Source organism: Camelus bactrianus, chromosome 1 (genome assembly GCF_048773025.1).
Source record: "Camelus bactrianus isolate YW-2024 breed Bactrian camel chromosome 1, ASM4877302v1, whole genome shotgun sequence".
Lineage (NCBI taxonomy): Eukaryota > Metazoa > Chordata > Mammalia > Artiodactyla > Camelidae > Camelus > Camelus bactrianus.
This window is the reverse complement of record NC_133539.1, coordinates 68,912,532-68,936,164: the sequence shown is the minus strand read 5'-3', so window position 1 is coordinate 68,936,164 and position 23,633 is coordinate 68,912,532. Positions and strand designations below refer to the sequence as shown.

The 23,633-nt window shown below is 41.7% G+C and overlaps 1 protein-coding gene across 4 annotated transcripts in view; it reads right to left on the bottom strand.

The window, feature by feature from the left end:
- MASP1 (MBL associated serine protease 1) overlaps positions 1–23,248 on the bottom strand; it is a 65,860-nt gene extending 42,612 nt beyond the window's left edge. For 3 of the 4 annotated variants that reach the window (XM_045519768.2, XM_045519767.2, XM_045519769.2), the window contains exons 1-3: positions 22,869–23,248; positions 21,125–21,355; positions 15,119–15,350 (exon numbers count right to left, since the gene is read on the bottom strand). In XM_045519768.2, coding sequence (XP_045375724.1) covers positions 15,119–15,350; positions 21,125–21,171 — 279 coding nt within the window. In that variant the 5' untranslated portion in view covers positions 21,172–21,355; positions 22,869–23,248. The remainder of the gene's footprint in view (positions 1–15,118; positions 15,351–21,124; positions 21,356–22,868) is intronic. The other variant, XM_010959225.3, reaches the window with a different exon arrangement.
- Between the last annotated feature and the right edge of the window lie 385 nt (positions 23,249–23,633).

Genomic DNA, 23,633 nt, shown 5'->3' with positions numbered 1-23,633 from the left:
GGCAACAGTCCTTACTCTCTGAAGGCTGTTTTATGATCAGATACAGGGAGGAACAGGTGGAGATGTGCCAGTAGGTTCTACTTTGTCTTCACTCTCCTCCATTCTGCATCCAGCTCTTCCTTCCAGCTACTGGCTCTGATGACCTACAGTGGCCCCGGCCCACCAGAGGCTTGCAGGGGAACCCATAGAGACAGTAGCTGCTTAGAGCCAACAGCTTTTCATAGACTTCTCTCCTTGAGCTCCCCCTTCATTGTCCCACTTTGGCTTCTTCGATGGGCTTGAGTTCTCAGATTCTCCTGCCAATGCCAACATTTCCACTCATGCCACAGCTTCAGGAGAACAGATCAGTGAAATTTCTGTGGTCCTCCAACTCTCTGTCTATGAGAATCTGGGGCCTTTACTTTCCTAGCTTCTCCTATAATGGCATGAGTTCCCTTCCCATAAATAGCCATTATGTCACAATACTCGCAGAGGCTCTGTCTTCCTGACTAGACTCTGTTTAATACAGACTAGAGCCACACGATTGACCTCAAGCAAATCCAGCAAAGGGACCATCCTGCCAAGCCTAGCCTAAACTCCTGACCTGTTCATCATGAACAAATAAAATCGATGTTGTTTTGGCTACTAAATTTTGGAGTGGTTTGTTACACAGCACTCTAGATATGTCATGGGAAGTAAGGAGTAACTTGGGACAAAGAGTGAGACTGACATTGGTGAACTGAAATTTTAAGAGTTACCATCTCATAGGTTCTTGGGGCCTTGAAAGTTACCTGATGTAACTTCTTATCTTTCTACCACAACTTTATGAAAGTAAGTTTATTTTTCCAATAAGTTTTTTATAATAAGTTGCAGAGATGAGAAACTCACCACCTTCTAAGATAGATCAGGCAATTTTGGATTATTCTTGGCTTAGAAAGCTCTTCCTTGGTCCCATATCTGGGAATATAACGTAGAGGAAGACATTCTAATTGTGGAAAAATCTTTTATGAACAATGATATTTATGGCAGTTACATATAATAACAGAAAACTGGAAACAATAGTAAATACACAATTCTAGGGGGACAGTTACACAGTTACACTAGTATTACTTAGTTAAGCAGCCATTGATAATCTCATTAATGGAGAATTTTCAATGATCTGGAAATGTTCTTAGTTGGTTATATTAAGTGAAAAAGCAGAACAAATTGTATATTTAGTGTAATTATAACTGTTGAAAGTATACATAGAAAATAAAAAGTAGAAGGAAGTAGAGCAAACTTAACAATGGCTAGTGGAACAGTAAGTATTTTAATTTTTCTTTTTCCTGTTTTTATGTTTTAAAAGTATTTTAAAAAGAAATTTGGGTCCACAGCTCCTTCCCTTTTGCTTCTACCCAATGGCATACAATCAATCAGTTCCAGTCAACAAACAAAGAGAGCACTCATACAGGACAACTGAACCAGCTTGGAAGTTCAGGGTGGGTTTCTAGTACCTCCAACTCTCATAACCACCTGAGTCTCCTCCCTCCCTCATGGTCAGGTATGAGGACTCTTCATCACTCTCTCACCTTCTCTCATTGTTTTCTAGCCTTTGGGTCCCAACAAAGCTCAAAAAGAGATGAAAATCTTTGCTTTAACTCCACACAAACAATACATTGAAAAATAAAATTCTGAAAAAGCTAGAAACTCAGAACAACTAAAATTCACATATGGCAGTGCATGGCAGGGTGGGTCTCATGTCAGGGAATGTTTTTTTGTGGTTGTCAGGTCCAAGAGGGAGCCAGTGGATAGGCTGTAAGTGAACGAATGAGGGGAAACAGAAGAGATCCTTGGTGTTAAGTTCATGAAGACTTTGGGGGAAGGAACAAGAGAGGGAGGAGGGAGTGAGTGAGGTGGGCAGGGAGAGGAAGAGGGAAATGTAGGAGAGGGATGGAACATTTAAGAACATTTGTGATTTCTATGTCTATCCATGTTGCTGCAAATGGGATTATTTCATTCTTTTTTATGGCTGAGTAGTATTCCATTGTATAAATATACCATAACTTCTTTACCCAGTCTTCTGTCGATGGACATTTAAGTTGTTTCCATGTCTAGACTATACTTCAAAAAAAAAAAAAAAGAATGTTTGTGATAAGAACATCTCCGCCTTTTTTTCGGTTCTCAAGACAGTGAGTCAAATTGTGAATTGACTTCAATTGTTTATGTATCTGTGTTTTGGATGTAACCCTTTACTGAGACTGGATCATGTGGGATCTCATGTTTCTATAAATTGCACATGAGTTTTCACTGATTAGTAGATGTTGGGAAAATTATTTAAACTCTCTGTGTTGCAGGCTCAATTGTATTCCCCAAAATGATGTGTTGAAGTCTGAACTTTTTGGACCTGACTTGACCTTCAGGACCTTCTAGGACCAAATAGGTTTTTGCCCATGCAGTTAGGTTAAGATGCTGGATTAGGGCAGACCCTAACCCAATGACTGGTGTTCTTATAAGAAGAGGGAAGCTTGGATACAGAGACACACACAGAGGGAAGTGTGAAGACAGAGGCAGAGATTGGAGATATGTTGCCGCAGCCAGACGTGCCAAGGATTGCCAACAACTCCCAGGCAGCTAGAAGAGGCAAGTAAGGATTCTTCCCTACAGCCTTTGGAGGAGACATGGCCCTGCCAACACTTTGATTTCAGTCATCTGCCCTCCAGAACTGTAATAAACAACCAAATTTATGGTAAGTTTTATGGCAACCCTAGGGAATGAGTACACTCTGTAGAAAAGATCTTTCATTTGTAAAACAGTGAAAATAACAGTATTTATAAACCATAAGCATGGAAACAGCCTAAATGTCCATTAACAGATGACTGGATAAAGAAGATGTGGTATATTTATACATTGGAATACTATTCAGCCATAAAAACCGACAACATAATGCCATCTCCATGGATGTTCCTGGAGAATGTCATTCTAAGTGAAGCAAGCCAGAAAGAGAAAGAAAAATACCATATGAGATCACTTATATGTGGAATCTAAAAAAACCAAAACATAAATACAAAACAGAAACAGACTCATAGACATAGAATATAAACTTGTGGCTGCCAAGGGGGTGGGGGGTGGGAAGGGACAGACTGGGATTTCAAAATGTAGAATAGATAAATAAGATTATACTGTATAGCACAGGGAAATATATACAAGATCTTATGGTAACTCACAGAGAAAAAAATGTGACAATGAATATATATATACGTTCATGTATAACTAAAAAATTGTGCTCTACATTGGAATTTCACACAACATTGTAAAATGACTATAACTCAATAAAAAAGTGTAAAAAAAACCATAGGACTTTGTGAACATGACACAAGTTAATATATGTAAAATATTTAGAAAGGGACCTGAAATATAGTCAGCATTGTGTAGATTAGTAAGAAAAACAGGACCATTTTAGACAACTGAGATTTAGCCAACTGAGGTGACACTTTTCTGGACTCCTAGCTAAGTGGGACATGGGTAATTTCACATGTTTGGAGAAGAATAGGAGACTGAAACTATCCCTGGATACCCTCTTGTTTCCAGGTTTCCACACCTTCATTCCTAATCTCACTGGAGCCACCAGCACAGACGTCCCTTTTTATGAGGTCCTGAGGTCCTAGGCTGACGGAGCAGGAAGGAAACCTAGGGAGTCCTCACAGCCGGGCTCATTTAGCAGGTGGCATCTTAGGTCCCTTTGGCTCTGTGCACTTTAAAAGCCTCCTAACAATCCTGGGAGGTGGGTCACATCGAAAGGATGTTACCCTAATTTTGAGAGGATTAGAGTAAGGGATCTCTAAAAGCTTTCATCCATAAAGGAATAGTGGTAAATCTAGGAATCCTTACACTTTCCTCTGTTTTAAAGGATTTCTCTAGATGTGCAAATTTAGGCCAGTGATTCAGTGACAGCACTGGGCCCAGGACTCCTGACTCACAAGTGAGTGCTCCATTGCTCTTCTAGTTGCCCTCAGCACAAGTGAGTCCCCTACAGGGACTGGGCCAGGGGTTAACAGCCAATCTTGCTACGTTATCCAGCTGCCGAAACTGGAGTTAAAGATCTTGAGAAGGAGCAAATTAAAAGTACCAGATGCCAGACAAGAACCTGAGACTAGGGGAAAATAGAGATGTGCGTGTGTGTGCATGTGTGTACTGCATTTTGGAAGCTCTTGAAAGCCATTTAAGTAAAAATAGCACAGCTAGTGGGGTCAAGATTCAAGCTGGCCACATTTGAGAGGGGCTGCAGGCTCAAGTCATTTGGCCATAAAATAATAATAATAACAACAACAACAATAATAATATTGTATTAGCAGTAGTAATAGTAGAGTCCTTCCCCCCAAACTCCTGCCGCTGTGTGGAACTTTCCAGTTGACTGGATATTTTCACCTTCTTTCTTTTCTTTGCTTCTTACGGCAGTCCTGCATTGAATGCACTTTAGGCAGACATTGTGATTCCAGGACCAGAGAGGTGACACGAGACCCCAAGGTTTCATAGCCTAGGAGTAGCAGATGAGACAAAATCCAGATGTCCTGACTTCCAGCCCTGGCTCAGTAATTGGAATCAGAGGACCGACCATGGGAGTTCAGAGATAGAAAGGCCATTAAAGGCTATCAAGAGCATCTCTTTCCTTTCTGAGGTGGGGAAACAGGCTCAGAGAAGTGGAGTAACTGGCTGAAAGTCACATGGCCAGATAATGGCAGAGCCAGGATTAGGGCCCAGTTATACTGATAGTCCCAATACAGTGTGTTTGTTAATCATAGTAAAAATCAGAGCTAATAGAGCTGGGTGAGGCCCTAAGAAGGTATGTATTGTGTACATGCAAATGCTAGACTCCCTGAACAGAGTAAGGCCTGAGACACAGCTGGCAGCTCCTTAGAGTCCAAGAATCCCACTGTTACCAGGAGGGATTGCCCATTTGCTAGGAGGGCTCTGGGCAGAAAAGGACATGGTCTCCAGGCAGCAGAGTGTGGGGAGAAGAAAGAGCTGGCTGGGGAGGGGTGGCCCCAAGCTTGGGAGGCAGGCATCCCGCAGGTGGGAAACTGGCAGTGCCTACCATTTCAGTGGGGCAGGGCTGGGGGCTGTGGGCGGGATGAGTCTGGGAATCACGGTTGGGAAGGAGGGCCATGAAGGACTTCACTCTCATTTGCCCAGGAATGGCTTGGCCTCCCCACCTCACCCGTTCTGTGACTTCAGAGCTAGGCCCATTCACATGCAAATCCCCTCTGGGACTGGGAGGCTAAATTCCAAACTGTTCAGGACTGGAAACTAGCCTGGGGACAGGCAAAAACAAAGCCTTGTTGTATCCCTCTGCCGCAGAGGCAGCCTGGCCAGCAGTATGTCACAGTCAGGACTGGGGTGAAAGCACTGATTAAGTAAGTGCTGAGCGAAGAGAAGGGACCCAGACCCGCCAGGAGCCAGTGTCGCCAGGCAGTTTCCAGGAATGTGCGAGCTGGCCTGTTAGCCACTGCTCAGGACCCTGCCCCGCCCCTTGCCTCGCCCCAGTGTACATCCTCAAATCTTCCCGTGGAAAATTTTCAACAGAGCTGGAATAGGGACCAGATGACTTGGATTCTGGTCACCGCTCTGCCATTCATATGTGTCACTTTAGCCTCACCAGGCAATGGTGCCCTGGAACTGGCTCGTATCAGCTTACAAGAGATTTTTGCGATGCTGTGGTTAAACATAGCCATCGTGAAAAATTCAGTTTCATAAACTTACAATTAAATTATATTAAAAGAAATAAATTATACAAAAACTCATCACTGTGCAACTGTTCTATCATTTAACTATGATTTCTGTTCTGAGGTTACTAATGTCTAGAATATCTGAATGGTGAATAGTGTGCTATTGCAGTACCTCCTCCTCCACCCACCCCCCAGTCCAGATCCCCTCGCTGATCATTTAAAGCACATGTTCAGGCCTCAATTTTCACAGACTAGTACTAGTACTAGGTGGACGTTAATTCTATTCTCTAAGAGTCAGGAGGTCAAATAACACCAGGGCGTGAAAGCAGCCTGTAAAGTCTGCCATTGCCTATCAGCATTCAGCAGGGACCCTTTCCCAGATGCCCTAGCTAGCAGGCTGGCTCTTCCTGCTCCCAGCTCTGCCTCTCTGTCTTCACCTCCCATCCATGTCCTCCTGCTCCAGCCACACTGCTGTCCTTGCTGTTCATCAAACACACCAGGAACTTCCCCCCTTAGGGCCTTCGCACTGGCTCTTCCTGCTCCCAGGAAGAGTGGCTGACTTCCTCTATTTCTTTAATTTTCGCCTCAAATGTCACCCTTTTCACAAGGACCGCCTTGATCAACATATTGCAGTGGTAACTCTCATCCCAACTCATGTGAGCCTCTTTACCCTGCTCTATTTCATTTCTTTGTGAATCACCTTACTACCACTGTATAATTAACTTGTAAATTATATTTAGCGTTTATTGTCTGTTCCCCCCAGTGTAATGTAAATACCCTGCCGACAGGGGTTTCTGTCTTAATTACCCCCACACCCCAAGCTCTAGTGAATGATAGGCATTCAATGAATATTTGTTGAATAAATAAATATCTCCCCTTCCCTACTTTTTCTTCTATGAGCACGCCAAAGTAAACTCAAGCCCTGCTTTTTACCAAGGTTTGTCTGAGAGCAACCTGTGTACACATAAGCACACAGATTTGCACACCAGGTTACACCTGTCCCCATGCTCTGCCCCAGGGCTGGGACCTTCCTTCTGTTTTCTATCACTACAGAGCCTGTGCTGTTGGCACTTGCTACCTAAAATAAGCTTCCGTTACACTTTTCTGAAGCTCATTTTCACTTCCTGATTCTTCTGAATCAGCTAGAATTGGTTTTGGGACCTGGTGTCTCTGGAGTGGAACAACTCCACTAGGGAATACAATTGAAATTCATGAGAAACATTTACCCAATTCTCTTTTCCTTCAGGGGTAAGCCCTCCTGTCTACTCCCAGAAAACGAGCAGAGCTGTGGCAGCAGCTGAAGGTCGAGGGCATGCTCTGAGTAAAAACAGAGCATTGCACAGAAATTAGGAGCGGGGGTCAGAGGAGTCAGTCTTGGAGCAGGGCCATGGGAGGGACTTATCTCTCAGTTACACAGCAGGATGCAGACTGACCCAATGAAGCCTGGGAAGGGAGCATCTGGAAGGTCTTGGAGAGGCCAGCCAGTCCAATTTCCTCGTTGGGCAGATGGAGAAATGGAGGCCCAGAGCAGAAAATTGACTTGCTCATTGTCTCAGCAGGAGTCAGTGGCTAATTTCTAGACCAGAGGCCTTTCCTTTATGCTCACCGCCAGGAGATACATGCTTTTTCCTGATCTATCCCCGGGACTGTGCTCACTACCAGAAATAAACACAGACATAGGCCCTGAACTCATGGGGCTGACAGTCTAGTGCAATGACCTTGAGTTCGCCATTAGAACTTGCGGACCACAAACAGATTAAAAATAGAGTACTTTCCCATCCTTCAGAGCTCAGACTCCATTTCCTATTATTTTTGTAAAATATTTTTTTCTCTCTAAGTCAGGATAAAAAAGAAAGTTCTTTATTTAATAAAATAAAGTTCTCTAGACTACAAAAGGACCCTCAAGTTCCTTCAGTTTTATGAACTTTTACTAAATTTCCCTTATAGCCAGGAAGCACATCAAAATCCCTACCAGGATAAAAGCTGCTCTGAGAAGGGCCCAGTGGAGAGACAAGATCATGACTTGGGAGTAGGAAGACCAGAAATGGAGACCCGGCTTGGCTATAAAGACTTGGACAAATCTGCTCAAGCTCTTGATGCTCATCGTCCTTTCCTATAAATTATGTGTAATAATCCCTGCTCTCCCTAGTCCATGAGAATCACAGGAGGCAATAGATCAGAAAGTGCCATAAACGTGTGTTACCGCAAGGTGAACACACAGGAGAAATAAGCAACTGCCTGCATTTGATTGTCCTTTCAAAGTACTTTTTCCATAAATTGCCTGAAAAAACTGAGTGACATGAGCAAGGTCATAGACAGCCAGTTAGTGGTAGAGTCAGAGCCGATGAGAAGACTGACACTCACTGAGCATCCATCACACCAGCAGGCTCATTAGTGCTCACACCCTTGCCATCATTGCCACTATAGTACTACTCACTGAGCTAATTCCACAGGTGTTAGACATCTGTCAATAAAGCATTTACCTACTTGGGTTCACAATAGGCCCAGGAGATAGGCATTATTACTATCCTTATTTACTGGAAGAAGTGGAAGCAGGACCTGACTCCAGGTCTCACTGGCTCTAGAGCCTGATCTCTGAAACATTAGGCATGATTGCCTTTTGCAGTACTGATTCCACTCATCACTGTCATTTCATTTAAACCCTCTATAACCCATGAGAAAGATACTACATCGTCAAGAACATCTTTTTTAGGAATAAATTAGGAGTTTGGGATTAACATATACACACTACTATATATACAACAGAAAAATAACAAGGACCTACTGTATAGCACAGGGAACTATATTCAGTATCTTGTAGTAACCTATAATGGAAAAGAATCTGAAAAATAATATATATAAAATTGAATCACTTTGTTGTACACCTGAAACTAATGCAACATTGTAAACCAACTACACTGCGGTAAAAAAAAAAAAAAAAGTAAAAAAAAAAAAAAAAACCAACAAAAAAACCCCCAAAAGAACGTCTTTTTTTGGTAACAATGACAAAATCAATGTTTAGGGAGATTGGAAAGCTTAGGAAATTGCACTGTTAAATTCCTATTTACCCTTTGAGATTTATCTCAAATATCAACTATTTCCAAAGCCTTTCTTCAACACCCAGAAATTACCACACCACAACTTACACACATACCCTTATGTTGCTTTGCCCAGCTTTAACTTATTAATTATATACTTGTCTCATAACACATGATGAAATCTGTAAATTCCTGGAGGGCAGGTACTGTCTCACTCATCTTCATGAGCCCTGTCTTTGATGCAGTGTCCAGCTTATGGTGGGTTTTCAATAGGATTCTTGGACTTCATTCCAAAGACAGCAGGGAACCATCGAAAGGTTTTGAGAGTGGCATAATAAAAGCAATGTTTAAGAAGATCTCCCCGGGTACATGTAGAGGGGGGACTGGCTGGGGAAAGACTGACAGCTGGTAGACATTTAGGAAGCTATTGCAATAAATTAGGTGAGAGGAATAAGAATTGGAACAAGGGGTTAACGGTGGAAAGAATGGAAGAAATGTTGAATATATTTAGATTATGGGGTTAAGGGGAGAAAAGTGGCATTGCATCACATGAGCATTTAACAGGTGCCAGTTGAGCTACACGCACTCAATCAGAGAAGGAGAAAAAGGGAGAGACAATAAAAATCTGTGTTTTACTGCGTTTACCAAACGCAGGTTTTTATTATCTCCTTTTCCAATGAACAGATGCCATGAAGCGAACTTGAAAATAGGACATGTGAACCTGCTGTTCCCTTGGTGGTTCTGGTTTCTGAGTACAATTTTCAGTAACTATAGCTCCAGGGCTCCTTTCTCAGCAAAAGTCGACCACTGCATCTGATACTCAACCAAAAGGACTGTAACTTGTTGCATTTCTGGGGGAAAAAAGTCTCTTCTGGACATTCTAAAAGACCGTGCTCTGCCATATTTAAGAGACTGAATAAGTTTGCCTATAGGCAGTGTTTGCCTTACATTCCACTTAACTTACATTACATTACACTTAAAAACCTAAGCATCCATAAATGGGACTCCACTGTCGCATAACATTTTTAAAAGAAGAAAAGACTGAAAGTTTTGAGATATAAATTCTGGTCCCAGTGTGACTTGGGCTTGTCATGATGATCGTGGGGTTGAACACGATTCCTGAGGTCTTAGGTGCATACACTATCAACACTAGGTGGGCCTTAGGGAGCAGCATGTTCAACCCTCCATATCTGAGAGACGAGGAAACAGAGTCCTCTCTAAAACTAGTCACTCGCCCAGGGTTACTTAGAGAATGACAAAGAATCCAGGCCTCCCAACTGCCTGGCCAGCATCTGTGCTCTGCCCCTTGCCTACAGTGTTAACCAGCTGTGATTCCTTTGTCTCATCTGTGCGCTGCAGGAATCCACACACTGCAGCCACATTCCAAGGAAGCAGATGCTGTTGTGCAGATGTGCATGTGCCTTGAAGACCAATGACTGCGGGAAATCAGGCTGGAGAGGAATTTTCATCAAATGAGAGCATCTGGACCACAGCCTTAGGGTCCTGCTCTTCTTCAAGCTACCGATGTGCTGTGTCAGCAGTTCTGTCATCATCAATCTGATGGGCCAGGATGGGAAGGGCAGTCTGTGGACTGGGGCTGGGTCGGAAAGGATTCCTGTGAGCTGGAGGGTCCTTTAAACCCACTCCTAGGCCTGCCAGGGGGATTCAGTCAAAGAGTGAAAAAGCCTTAAAACAGAGGATATTATCCCATCAAACGGAAATGAGTGATATTTAAAGTTCCTTGGAAAAGGACAGTGCTAGCATGATACATTTACAAGTTTTCTTTAAATGATGTGTCACTAAGGCATCCCCACCAGACTGTCATCTCTTAATGGAGTGCTTATGACCACGGAACTTTGAGAAGTCACCATTGTAACAAATTATTACCATTTCCTGGCATCACCCTAACTAGGATAATGAGGGCTTAGTGGGGTAATCTGGCAAGCTCTGGCAAGGAGAATTAGGATTAAAATTCTGCAATTTAAGGGACTTCAGGGATCATCTCATCTCACCCTCTCATGGAACATATGAAAAAACAGACTTTTGGAAAGAGGTGCTGACTTACCCAAAGATGACATGGCATGCTCATGCTTTACTCAGGCAAAAAGGGAAGAGCCACCTTCTCATTTATAGCCAGGAAAGCCACTCATTCTACTAGTGGAGGCTTAGGGGGAAGAATGCAATTAGAAAAAGTCAGTGGGTTTTGACTGGAAGGCTTCTCACAGGTGAGAGCACTAATCTTGTCCCTGAACTGGGGAACTTAGGCAATATTCAAGCTATAATTCCTGCAAGGTGTGATCTTCAGGTGAACCAAGGAGAATGAGTGAGCTAGTGAGCTTCTGAGCTACCTTCAGCCCCACTTCTGTTTTCTATATCAAGCCTGGTAGAAGATTTGTTAGAAGGAAATGTTCACTGGGGAGAAAATATTTGAAAAACAATAACAACAACATGGGACTAGGGGGGTCTCCTGAGGGCCCCTGCGGCTTAACATTCTGTGAGATCTTGAGTCCAGTAGGGGAACTCTGCCTGGCATATATGGGGAAGGCACAGAGCCTGTCTCCACGGGGGCACTGGTTGTCAGCCGACAGAGTGCAGTGTCCTGCCAGCGATGGACTGCTCAGACCCACGGCTGCTGGAACCTCTGTGGGGAGGCCAGTGCCAGTGCTGAGATGACATTCTGGAAGGAATTGGGCCGTGCAGGCCCAAGCAAAGAAATATCTCATGCCCTCCCTGCTCAGTATGTTAATCCTTTCTTCTAAAGGAATTGAAAAATGTGTTTAAATCAGAGATACAAGAACTGGAGGTCCCTTCAGGCAGGCAGCTCAGCCTCATGCAGACTGCTTCTTTACTATGCCCAGAGGTCACAAGTCTAATTTTGGAGCAGAGAGAGTGCTCAAAGATTGTACTGTCTACTCCAGATCATTTGAAAGTTAGTGTCAGATCTGGGACTAGAACAGGCATTTCCTGAATCCCAGGGAAGAACCCAAGATCATGCTGCCCTTCCAGAGGGCCTAGTTCCATCTCCCTGGGCTTTCAGGAAGGTGTCTCACCACCCTGGATTGAAACCATCGATCAGTTTCCAAAATATCCTCCAGCCAGAAAGGCCAAGCTTTGGGTAGAAATGTATTGCAGTGTCCTTAATTGAGGGTCAGAAGACGTCTTCAGATTCTATTGTTTTCCTTGAAAAGTATCATTTTTTTCACTACAAAATGTAGCTGATGTCAACTCCTTAATTTGCCTTGCCAGGGGGATGCAATTTATTTAGGGCAAAGGAATTAGTTAAATCCTCTATTGTGTGTTTATTATCTTGATAAAGGAGTCCTAACAAGTCAGACTTGGCATCTGTCTGAAAAGAGGAGAACTTGCAAGAAATGATTGCATATGAATTGAAATCAATTCTTGAGGTGGAGGTAGGAGGGGATAATGAAAATAAGTCACTGTTGATCCAGCAATCCCACTCCTGGGCATGTATCCAGAAGAAATTCTAATTAGAAAAGATACATGCACCCCAATATGCATAGTAGCACTATTCATAATAGCCAAGACATGGAAGCAACCTAAACATCCATCGACAGATGACTGGATAAAGAAGATGTAGTGTATATACATAATGGAATATTACTCAGCCATAAAAAGAATGAAATAATGCCATTTGCAGAAACATGGATGGACCTGGAGATTATTAAACTAAGTGAAATAAGTCAGACAGAGAAAGACAAACATAATATGATATTATTTCTATGTGGAATCTAAAAAAATGACATGAAGGAACTTGTTTACAAGACAGAAAGAGACTCACAGACAGAAAACAAACTTATGTTTACCAAAGGGGAAAGGGGTGAGAGGGATAAATTAGGAGTTTGGGACTAGCAGATACTAACTACTATATACAAAATAGATAAACAACAAGGTCCTACTGTATAGCACAGGGAACTACATTCAATATCTTGTAACAACATATAATGAAAAAGAATATGAATAAGAATACATGTGTATGTGTAACCGAATCACTATGCTGTACACCAAAAACTAACACAACATTGTAAATCAATTATACTTCAATTAAAAAAAATTAAAAAGAAAATAAGTCATTGTCACAGCTAAAGAAAATTAATTGTAATTTTTGTGGTCTTGAGGTCTCAGCTACCAATAAAGGAAAGTGTTTCCACTGACAAAATTTCTAGATGGTTGACATGTTTAAAAGTAGAGAAAAAAGCAATTAGGAAGTTCATCTAGTCTTGTTTAAATCTATGGAACTTACTGCTGTATTAAGCCAATGTTTGGTCATTTTCCTTCTACTAAGTTCACTTTCCAACCCAAATATTTGAGAATATCATGTTTTTATGGCCAGCATTAGCTAGGGGAATGGGCTGGGGGATTCTGCTAATCTAATGCCCCCTCCCCAGAATGTATCTTCTCCTGGGGTTTGGAAGACATAACTCACCTGTTTGAAAAATATCTCCATTTAAGGTGATGAACACTTGGGGTCCCAGTGAACACTCCCTGCTTGATCCTTGCGACTCTGAGATGTTGGCTCCATTTTTAATGAATTTACAGAAACTATACATCAGTCTAGATGACCAACCCTCATCATTTCTTAGAGTTACCAACTCTACCTCTTCTCATTCTTTATCTGTCAAGTCTTTTATTGTCATTACTCTTTTCCACCTTGTGCAATGGCTATTTTTCTAGGCTCATCTCTCTTTTTAAGGGACTAGATCTTTAGTGTCCTTAAGTTCTCACAGTTCCTAGCACAGGACATTCAAAGAAGGGTAGCATTCCATAGAGCAATTGTTCTCAAATGGGGAGATTTTTGCACCTTTCAGGGATATTGGTAACTGCTGGAGACATTTTTGGTTGTCACAACTGGAGGGGAGGTGCCATTGGGATCTAGTGAGTAGAAACCAGAACACTGCTAAAAATCCTCTAATTCTCAAAACAGCTTTCTTCAGCAAAGAATTATCTGACTCAAAATGTTAATAGTGCTGAAACTGAGAAACTGCCATGGAGCACCAATTTTAGAAAGTTTTTAGGTCCCAAACTGCTGTAAATGGGATACTTGATGCATACTCAACATCTATAATCAGTAACACTCAACATTTAAAATGAGTTTAATCAGGGTAGGGGTTCACATTTCCACTCATTTGGCCTCTCCCCGTCCTCCATCCTGCAGTGGTCTTGTAAGCCCCTGCAGTATTCTGGGGCTGGTGGAATAGTTTTGAACAGCTTGGTAGAGCCAGAAAAGCACAGGTTTGAAAGTCACAAGACATGGGTTTGGAGTCTTAATCCATCATTTACTAGCTGTACAATCTTGGGTGCACTGCTTCACCTTCTTGGATTTGTTTCTTTGCCTATAAATTGGATAGTAATACCTGCCTTATAGGATTGTTTCAAAGATTGAATGAACTTACGTGTGTAAAAGCACCTTGCAAACACACTACATTGTTGTTAATCAAACATTCTGGTTAATATAACATTAACTCTTGTTGAATTACTGGCTTTAAAAACACGAGACTATATTAATACCAAAAATACAGAAAATCTACTCTAAAGTGATTTGATGAAAGCCTCTTCCAGGAAGCCAGAGAGGATTTGGAGAGTAGGTTCTCAGGTCTCCACATCTTTTTGAACCAGATACAACCTTAATAAACTTGATCTCTCAGAAGGACTCCAAGTTTTCTAGCCCCACTTTTAAAGGAGAATAGCTTCCCATCCATGGCATTGTTTGTGGGTTCTCCCTAAATTCCAGAACATGTTGTTTTGATGTTGTAATCATTTCTTGATCCTTTTTCATTTGTTTTTCACATCCACCTCTGATAGTGACCCCCACCCTTGCCCATACCCTTTGCTGATAAAATCCAAACTCTAGCATCTTCAAGACCCTTCAGAATCTCACCCCAATCCAACCTTCCAACTTCACCTCCTACTGTCCCCTACTGCATACCCCGTATTTTCCAGACACTTGATCATTACCTAGAGAACTGGGCAATGATTTCTAATGCTTCAGCTTTGGATATAATTATAGCTTACTCTGATTAATGCTTATTCTGGGGTCTCTGCCCTTTTCTGCCTGTTGAATTAAAGATGACATTGGAGCAGTGGTTAGTGGAAACATTAAAGACTTCGAGAACAGAAAGGAAAAGGGAAGGTTGTGTCTGGCTGAGTCACACTTTGTCAGCCTCAGTTTTCCTCAAGGTACTTTCTAGGTCTAGCTACTCAGCCTGCACCTAGCATACCACCCCCAACCTCCATTCCTCATGTTGTAACACTGTATGTCTCCCTCACTAGACTGCCAGCCTGGGAAGTTAAAACAGCATCTAATTCATCCAGGCTCCTCTAACTCTCAGCAGATTCTCTAGCAGAGAACCTGGCCCAGTTAGGGACTACCAGGGGTCTCACCTTCACATAGTCATATTCACATAGGTAGGAGGATTCCAAGTTGAAGTGCATGAAGTAAAGCTTGATCCGAAATCCCTCTGGGACAGTGATATTCCAAGTCACCTCCGAATCACTTGGATAGGAGTCTGGATAGCCAGGCGACTGGATCTGGCCAAACATATTGTTAAGCTCCACGATGTGGGCCGAAGCCTTCAACAAGGAGAAGCACAGAGCATGACAGAGAAGGAGCCACCTGAAAAACATACATAGATTAACGCACATTCATGGACACAGGTCTTTGCCATTTAACTAAATCAACAGCTGAGAGACCAAGTTCCCAGCATATCTGTGCCACTGACCTGCTGCAGGGACTTCCCTTGCGCTGGGCCTTGCTTACCCAGGCTATAATACAGGAAGGTGCTAACTCAATTTCTTTCTTTCTTTTTTTTTATATTTCACTTTCTCAATTCATTGTTTCCATAGTTATTATCCATTCACAGAGTCTTAGAACAATTTTAAAACATTCCTCACAGAGGGATCAATTCCAGTATTCTTGATAGATGATTATTCAGGTTCAGCTTGAGCTGTTCTAATGATAGAGTTAACTACTTCAAAAGTTACCTTATTTATTGCACAGCTAAGGATACCATCAACAAAACAAAAAGACAATCTACAGGCTGGGAGAAAATATTTGCAAAATATGACTGACAAGAGACTAATTTTCAAAATAAACAAACAACTCATACACCTTAATATCAAAGAAACAAGCAACCCAATCCAAAAAATGGGCAGAAGACCTAAACAAGCAATTCTCCAATGAAGACATACAAATGACCAATAGGCACATGAAAAATGCTCAGCATCGCTAATTGTCAGAGAAACGCAGATCAAAACTACAATGAGGTATCGCTTCACACCAGCCAGAATGGCCATCATTGAAAAGTCTACAAGTGATAACTGCTGAAGAGGGTGTGGAAAAAAGGGAACCCTCCTACACTGTTGGTGGAAGTGTAGATTGGTGCAGCTACTATGGAGGACAGCATAGAGGTTCCTTAAAAAACTGAACATAGGCTTACCACATGATCCAGCAATCCCACTCCTGGCCATATATCCAGAGATAAATAAAATTCAAAAAGACACATGCACCCTGATATTCATAGCAGCACTGTTTATGATAGCCAAGACATAGAAACAACACTAATGTCCATCAACAGATGACTGGATAAAGAAGATGTGGTACATATATACAATGAAACACTATTCAGCCATAAAAAAGAATAAAATAATGCCAATTGCAGCAATATGGATGGCCCTGAAGATTGTCATTCTAAGTGAAGTGAACCAGAAAGAGAAAGAAAAACGCCATATGACATCATTTATATAAAGAATCTAAATAATAATAATAATAATAATGACACAAATGAACTAATTATTATTTTGGTTTCTTAAATATGTGTAAGCACATTTGACTGTCCTTTATGATTGGATTACCGCATTCTGTTGATTCTTATTTTGTAGTTGGCTTTATTCCTTTGATAACTATGTAAGTTTAAAAAGCTAAAGATCTAATCTGTTCTTAGAAACAATAATTAGTACATACATGAAAACTAAAAAAATGTGCAGTATACTGTGTATATGTATTTACATGCAATATCATGTGTATGTGCAGTTGAACTATAATAATGCTACATAATAAAACTGGAAAAGGGGAAAAAAGTAAAAAAAAAAGTAACCGAGTTGATGGATATATCAATTAATTTAATTATGGAAATTCCTTCATAATGTATGTATATATTGTGTTATCATGTTGTATACTTGAAATATATTACAAATTTTGTCAATTTTGCCTCAGTAAATCTGGAAAAATACATGTTCATGAATATTTATGTTTTATCTGTAATGAAAAAACAAAACAGTAAACAATACCTATGTCCATCAACAAGTGAATTAAAAAAAAAGTTACCTTATTTATATTTATAAGACTGAAGTAAATTCTGTCTTTGAAGCTTACATCTAGTACGGTATAGTTCTTTGGAATCATGTAGACCTGAGCCTTTTATTCTTAGCTGTATAATCCTAAAAGTTAACTAATCTCTCTGGCCCTCAGTTTCCTCATCAGTAACCACACTCAAGATTGGTATTATATAACATAATATATGTAAGTTGACCTAACATAGCACTGAACATCAGGCACTCAAATGGTAGCTATATTCTGGTTTTGTTTTTTGAAATATCATAGTCTATTCCTCACCTCCTAAAATAGATTATTTAAATTTTTGAAATGACCTATTGTGTTTCCCTGCTTAAAACTTTTCATCTCAGTTCTTTAAACCTTGTCTTATGTGACAGCATCTAAATCAGCATTGTCCAACAAAACTTTCTATGATGATGGAAATATTTTATATCTGACTGACAGTGTGTGCTAACTCAATTTCTGAAGTTTCTTCCAGTTGTGCTCTTTTAAAGATTTCATAATAGTATTAAACTTTCCGAGAAAATACCATACTTGGGACTCTAATGCATATCACTTTCCTGTTGAAAAATGTAAATTTCATAATTAGGTGAAAGTTGGTATCATTTCTTCATCTCAGCTTCATTTAAGAATCATAAACTCTTGATTCAGTTTTCTAAAAAGTAAGCCATAGTAACACGATACTGTAGAGATGAGACTTACACTTGGTGATGGGATCTGTAGTACCCATCACCCATCTGTAGTATGGATTAACAAAAACAATCCAGATATGTAAACTTTTGAATTAAGAAGGAATGAGCAAAACAAGTTTTTTGTTTTTTCTCTTGGTAAAAAAGATAGGTGATCTTATAAAAGGATCAAAACCCTATAGTTTATTTCCAGCTGTAGGAATCAGAGATAATGGGCTGTTGAGAGTTGCATAAGGGGCAAGGAAAATTCAATAAAACTTACAGAACACACCCAAAGTGGCTGATGCAATAATGAGGCAGAATGTCCAAGGCTTGTCAAAACCCTAATGATCAATATACACCATACCAGGCATCAAATAGATTGCTCCCACAGCAAGACCCAAGGACTTTGAACTCAAATGTCCCAAACTTGGCTCATCAGCTTCTTCCCTAAATCCTATTTGTTCTGCTTCTTATGTTTTGGAAATCCACTGCTCCTCTCCAGTCCATTCATTTAAATTTTCTTATCTGAACTATTGCTATTGCATCCTGATTGATCTCCCTGGCCCCATACCATTCAGCCATCTTCTGCCAAGGTTGATTTTCTAAAACACAGATGTGCCCACACCACTCCACCGCACGTGCAGGGTAAAGCATCTGCTGCAGGGAAGGCTGAGGAGCTCTTTTTGATCTAGTGAGGACCTGCCCATCCAGCTTCATCTCCATGCAGCCACACTCTGGCATATCATTCTGGGAGAACGTCATGCCTGTCCAGGCCTTGGTCCCATTACACATGCCCTGCTCGTTCCTCACCTGGTTGTCTTAATTATCCTCCACCATCCAGCTCAAAGATTTCCAGGATATCTGGGGTATCCTTCACTCCTCCAGATCCCAGCCCCCGTGCATGCTTCCAGTCAGAGCACGTATCACACTGCATTGCTCTAGGCACAGCCCCTGAAGTTAGATGTATTTGGGTTCAAATCCCAATTCTTCTACTTACTGGCTGTGAAATCTTATTAATTAGTCTCTGAGCTCCCATTTCCTTGTATGTAAAATGAAGATAATAATCTTTAATTTACAGGCCTCTCATGAACATTAGAGATGATGTATGTAGAAGACCTAATATAGAGCCTACACAGAGAGTATATAATAGATGATGAATAAATGAACAAACCACGGAAGTGGGGCCAGACTCTTATACAGCCTAAAAAGTAACCTCTGGGAAATTATACTAGCATCTTCAGATTAATAGTTATAGTTTGGCCAATCAGGAAGTTTTTTCTCCCCAACCTGCTCCACCCCTCCCAGTAAACAGATGCAATGTATATGTATATATGCACACAGGTGATTTTTTGAGTGTGTAAACACAATGAGATAATTACATAGATAAATTACCTGGCTGTCATATAATATTTTCATAACAGTTAAAGACATAAGTGCAAAAGGCCTCGAAGGATATCAGTGGGGTATTAACAGTGTTTATCTCTGACATGGTAATATGAGGGTTTTTAACTTTATTTTTGTGTATATAAATTGTTTAAATGTGTCTAGAAGGACTTCGTGCTATTTTTTCAATAAAAAAAAAGTTATTTAAAAAATTTCCAAGGTCCCTACAATAGCAACTTGTGAGATGCAACTAAGGAAACAAAATGTTTTAATCCAATTGCCAGGGTCAATATTTTTTTAAACCAATCTGTGGAGGGAGGGCCTCCAAGGCAGAGAGAAGGGAAGGCATAGGTCCAAGCTCTCCCATGAACTAGTAGGAAAGCTGGGTCTAGAAATTTTGCCTTGTGGGACCCAGGGCAGCCCCATTTTCAAGTGAGGAGATATACCAAGGGTATATCTGGGGATTCTGGTTCAGTTTCGCTTCAGGAGGGGAGAGCACTGATCTTAGGTTGGAAGAGCTGGATTCAAGTCCAAGCTTTGACTTTATTTATCCAACCCATTTGGGAAGTCATGTGAGGTCTCTGTCTCAGTTTCTTCATCCACTAACTGGTGATAATAATGACACCCCCAGGGCTGCCATCAGAGTAAAGGAGGATTGGAAAGTAAGTACTTTGTTAACTGTCCAGCTCTAGGCACAAACATTAGTTCTGATTACTCCATCCGGCTACTTCCCGAAAAGCAGGGGTTAGGAATGAGCTTTGGCTCCCTAACAGGACTTCCCTGCAATAGCGACACCCAGCTTATGTAAGGTCAGCTTTCTCCATGTCTGCTTTTTCCAGACCACATGGAGGAGATGCTGAGCTTCCTCATGCTGGTTCCATCAGGTGCTGGCCCCAGCTGATGGCCCCGTCTATCCTCTGAGGCCTAGGACCATGTGTAGTAGGCAACTGGTCAGCGTGGGAGGAAGGCCTGTGAAGCTTTCTGTTCTATTTTGTTTGCATCTCAAAACAGTTTCGAACATATGAAATGAATCTCTCCTTTCACATAATAAGCCTGAGCATATGTTTGCTTGCTTGCTTTCGGGGCTGCAAATCAAAGGATGTAAGTGGCGGCTTTCATTTCCCATCACACTTTTTGAATGTTTTTGGCTTCTTATCCACCAGGCACCGGCTGTACAAATTCTGACACCTGCTATCTATTCTCCAACTAATCAGAAAGTTAAGTTACATTTGCTTGAAATGTCAGAAGTAACCTATAAAGCTAGGATTTCATGCATTCTACTGTAGGAGCAGAATCTTAGGAATGCATAAAAATGCTGGCCTATATCAACGGTTGTGGAATGAGCAGCAATTTCTATTTCACTTTTCACAATTTCTATTTCTTTCCACTCACTCCTCACTTCAACCTACACTACGTCAAGGCTGTTAAGGGGTAGAAGAGTTGAAAAGGACTGTACAGATCCCTTTGACAACATCCTTATTGGACAGATGACGAAAAGGATACCCCAAGAGGTGATGTGTCATGTCCAGTGCCATATGGTGAATTAGCTTCAGCAGAAGAAGGGAATAACAAAAGCTCACAGAGGAAGCTGGGTCCATGCCCATATCATGCCCAGGCATCTGGCCAAAGCAATTAATCTTGTGAAAAATAATTCAAAAACCCATGGCTTTATGTGGAAATTAAAAACAAAAAAACAAACAAAAAACCCCCAAACTAATACCAAAGCTCCTCCCAAACAGATTTTAGTTTAATTGGTTTGGAGTGAGGCCTGGTCATTGTAATTTTTTAAAGCACCATAGGTGGTTCTAATGTGTAGCTAGGATCGAGAGCCACTGGTGTAGAATAACATCCTTGGTTGAGGGTCTGGCAGAAAACAGTAGAAAAAACCCTGAACTTGGAGCCCAAAGATCTAAGTATGGGTCTGGGCTTTTTCAAGATCATTGGTGTGGCTCTGGGCAATTTGTTTAACTCTTTGATTCTCATTTCTCCATAAATACTTACCTCATTCGAAATTTCAAGCCCAGATGAAACTCGTGCATAGCATGCATGGAGTCCTGGGTTCAATCCCCAGTACCTCCATTAACAAAAAACAATAACAACAAAAAACTCCAAATCTGAAGTCCTGTGTCCATGTGAGGCAAGACTTTTTAGAGGCTTCTAGTGGAGCACTTTTCCAGTAGAAGTTTTGCTATTGAACAACTGAATTCAATTCAGCCAATGTTTATTGAATACCTAACAGGAAAACAGACATTATGTTAGGTGCTGGGCATACAAAGATGAACAAGACATAGGTCCTGTTCCTTAAGGAACATCCAGTCCTGGAAGAGGAGGTGGACATTTTAACAAGGAGATATTACAAAGATAAGAAGAGGTGTAGCTCCCAAACACAGAGACAGCACAAAGAAGATGCTTAGAAGATGTCTGAGCTGGCTTGAACAATCGGGTCCTCTAGGTGGAAGTAAGAGGGAGAGCTATTCTGGGTTAAAGGATGAGCAAACACAAGGACACAGAAGTGATCACTAGCCCTGTAGTATGGTATGGCTGGGGCACTGGGTGTCAGGGTGGGATTCGAATGGTGGACGGATTAATCAAATTTGTCATTTAATGTAGATGGGCATAAATCTCATCTCTTTTAGGAGAAAGGAAAATGGAGTTAGATGGCAGGTTTAAAATTACAGTGGATTTAAAAAGAACAGAATGATTGGATTAACTTTAAAGACCCGATTATCTCATTGAACCACAGGTAATCTGAGTTCAGAGTTATCACAGGCTGAAGCCCCTCATTGCCCCCAGACCCAGAAAAGTTGCAAAGTGACTTTGCAGAAGAGAAACAAATAGAAACCCTTTTCCAACTGAGAAGAAAATAAATGGGAAAAGAGGTGTTAAGGGACTTAACATATCTGCAGAGTGTTTTTGTTTTTTGTATTTTTAATATCATTAGCACTTTTAAGTAGCCAAAATAATTACGGTGGTTGGATTTTGAGACTTGTAGAGGAAAACTTATAAGGAATGTCTGGTAACAAGGATCAAGTAATTCTAAGTATAGGCTGAGGAATACAAAATGCTGAAGAGCTTGGAAACAATTAGAATTTAAGGTCCTAGGTTGAGAACTCCAAAGATTTTTTTCTCCAATTTGTAATACCCCTTTAAGAGCCACTTGGTGCAATTCATAGCCTGATTCATGCCACCAGCAGCCTCTGATTTCAGTGAGGAATGTAGATATTTGTAGGGGATTATAAAATGGGGACAGGTTTTTAGTTTTCTAAATTGAGCTTTTAAATAGCAAACTTCAGAAGGTTTAAGAAACCACAGAGCTGAGCTGTGGGAAGCTGGTTTCTTCCGGTCAGAACAAATAAACACACAAACACATATCTAACTCAGAAAGTGTTGGAAGAGCTAAACCAATGCTTTTTGCACAGGAGAACAAAAACTCAGCCGTGTGGGCAACAGGAGGAAAGTCACATTGGCCAGCAGGCAGCACCCTGTGCTGCCAGAGAAATCTGAGCTCCGGCGGCGTCTGGTGGTATTTACACACAGCCTCCCGTTTCAAGTTGCATGTCTCCGGAGTCCCAGGGAAGGCCCCAGCCCGAGTCTCCCTTCTCAGAGCCCCGGATTGATGAGAAGCCCTTGCACCACCCACAGGACTCGCAGGTGAGTCTGCCTGTAGACAAGGTCAGACCCTCCAGGGCAACTTGACACCTGGTCCCTGAAGGGACCCCCGTGCCCACTCTGCCCTGGCACTCACCTCATTTTCCTGTCTTGGGTGCTCCTGGCTGCCTGGTCCCCCCGGCCTGACTTGTCTGCGAGCTCGTCCCCGGTGTGGTGTCAGCGATGCCTTATCTTTGTTCTGAGGTCCCTGTGTGTCTCTGGAATTGGCTGGCATTCTCCATTCAGGTCACGCCTTCCTCTGCCTGCAACAGATCCCCTCTCCCCCTCTCTCCCTCTGCCTTTTCCTCTCTCTCTCTCTCCTCTGACTTGCTCTTACACACACTCGGAGGAACCTGACAGAACAGAATCTGTCTTCTTCCTTAAAAGATACGTTCCTCCAGCTCCCTCCTTCACCCCTTGTGGCTGCTTCCAGCCCCTGAGAGAGAATAACTGAGCGTCTCAAATAAGGTATTTGTATCATCATGGTGTGTGTGTGTGTGTGCGCGTGCGGGCGTGTGTGTGGAGGGTGGAGAGGGACAAAGTCTGATTTCTCTTTGGTTTCCCTTGCCAGATGGCTATAGTTCTCTGCTTTTCTTCGGGACCCTGGCAAAAGGACACCAATTAAATGGGGACAACCAACTAAAAAGGCAATTCTAACATCTGCACTACACTAGGAAAGGAAAAAGATCCAAATCCCAAAGCTTGTCTGTCTGCAGACAACTACAGGTTTTCCTGTGAACAGAGCGGCTGGCCCGGCATGTGAGAGGCAGCCAGCCCTGCAGTTGGCTAGTTATTCTTTGCCACTTAAAAGCCAGGCTTGTGCTGTTTACCAACTCAGAGTGTGCAGAGGCCTGATACAGCC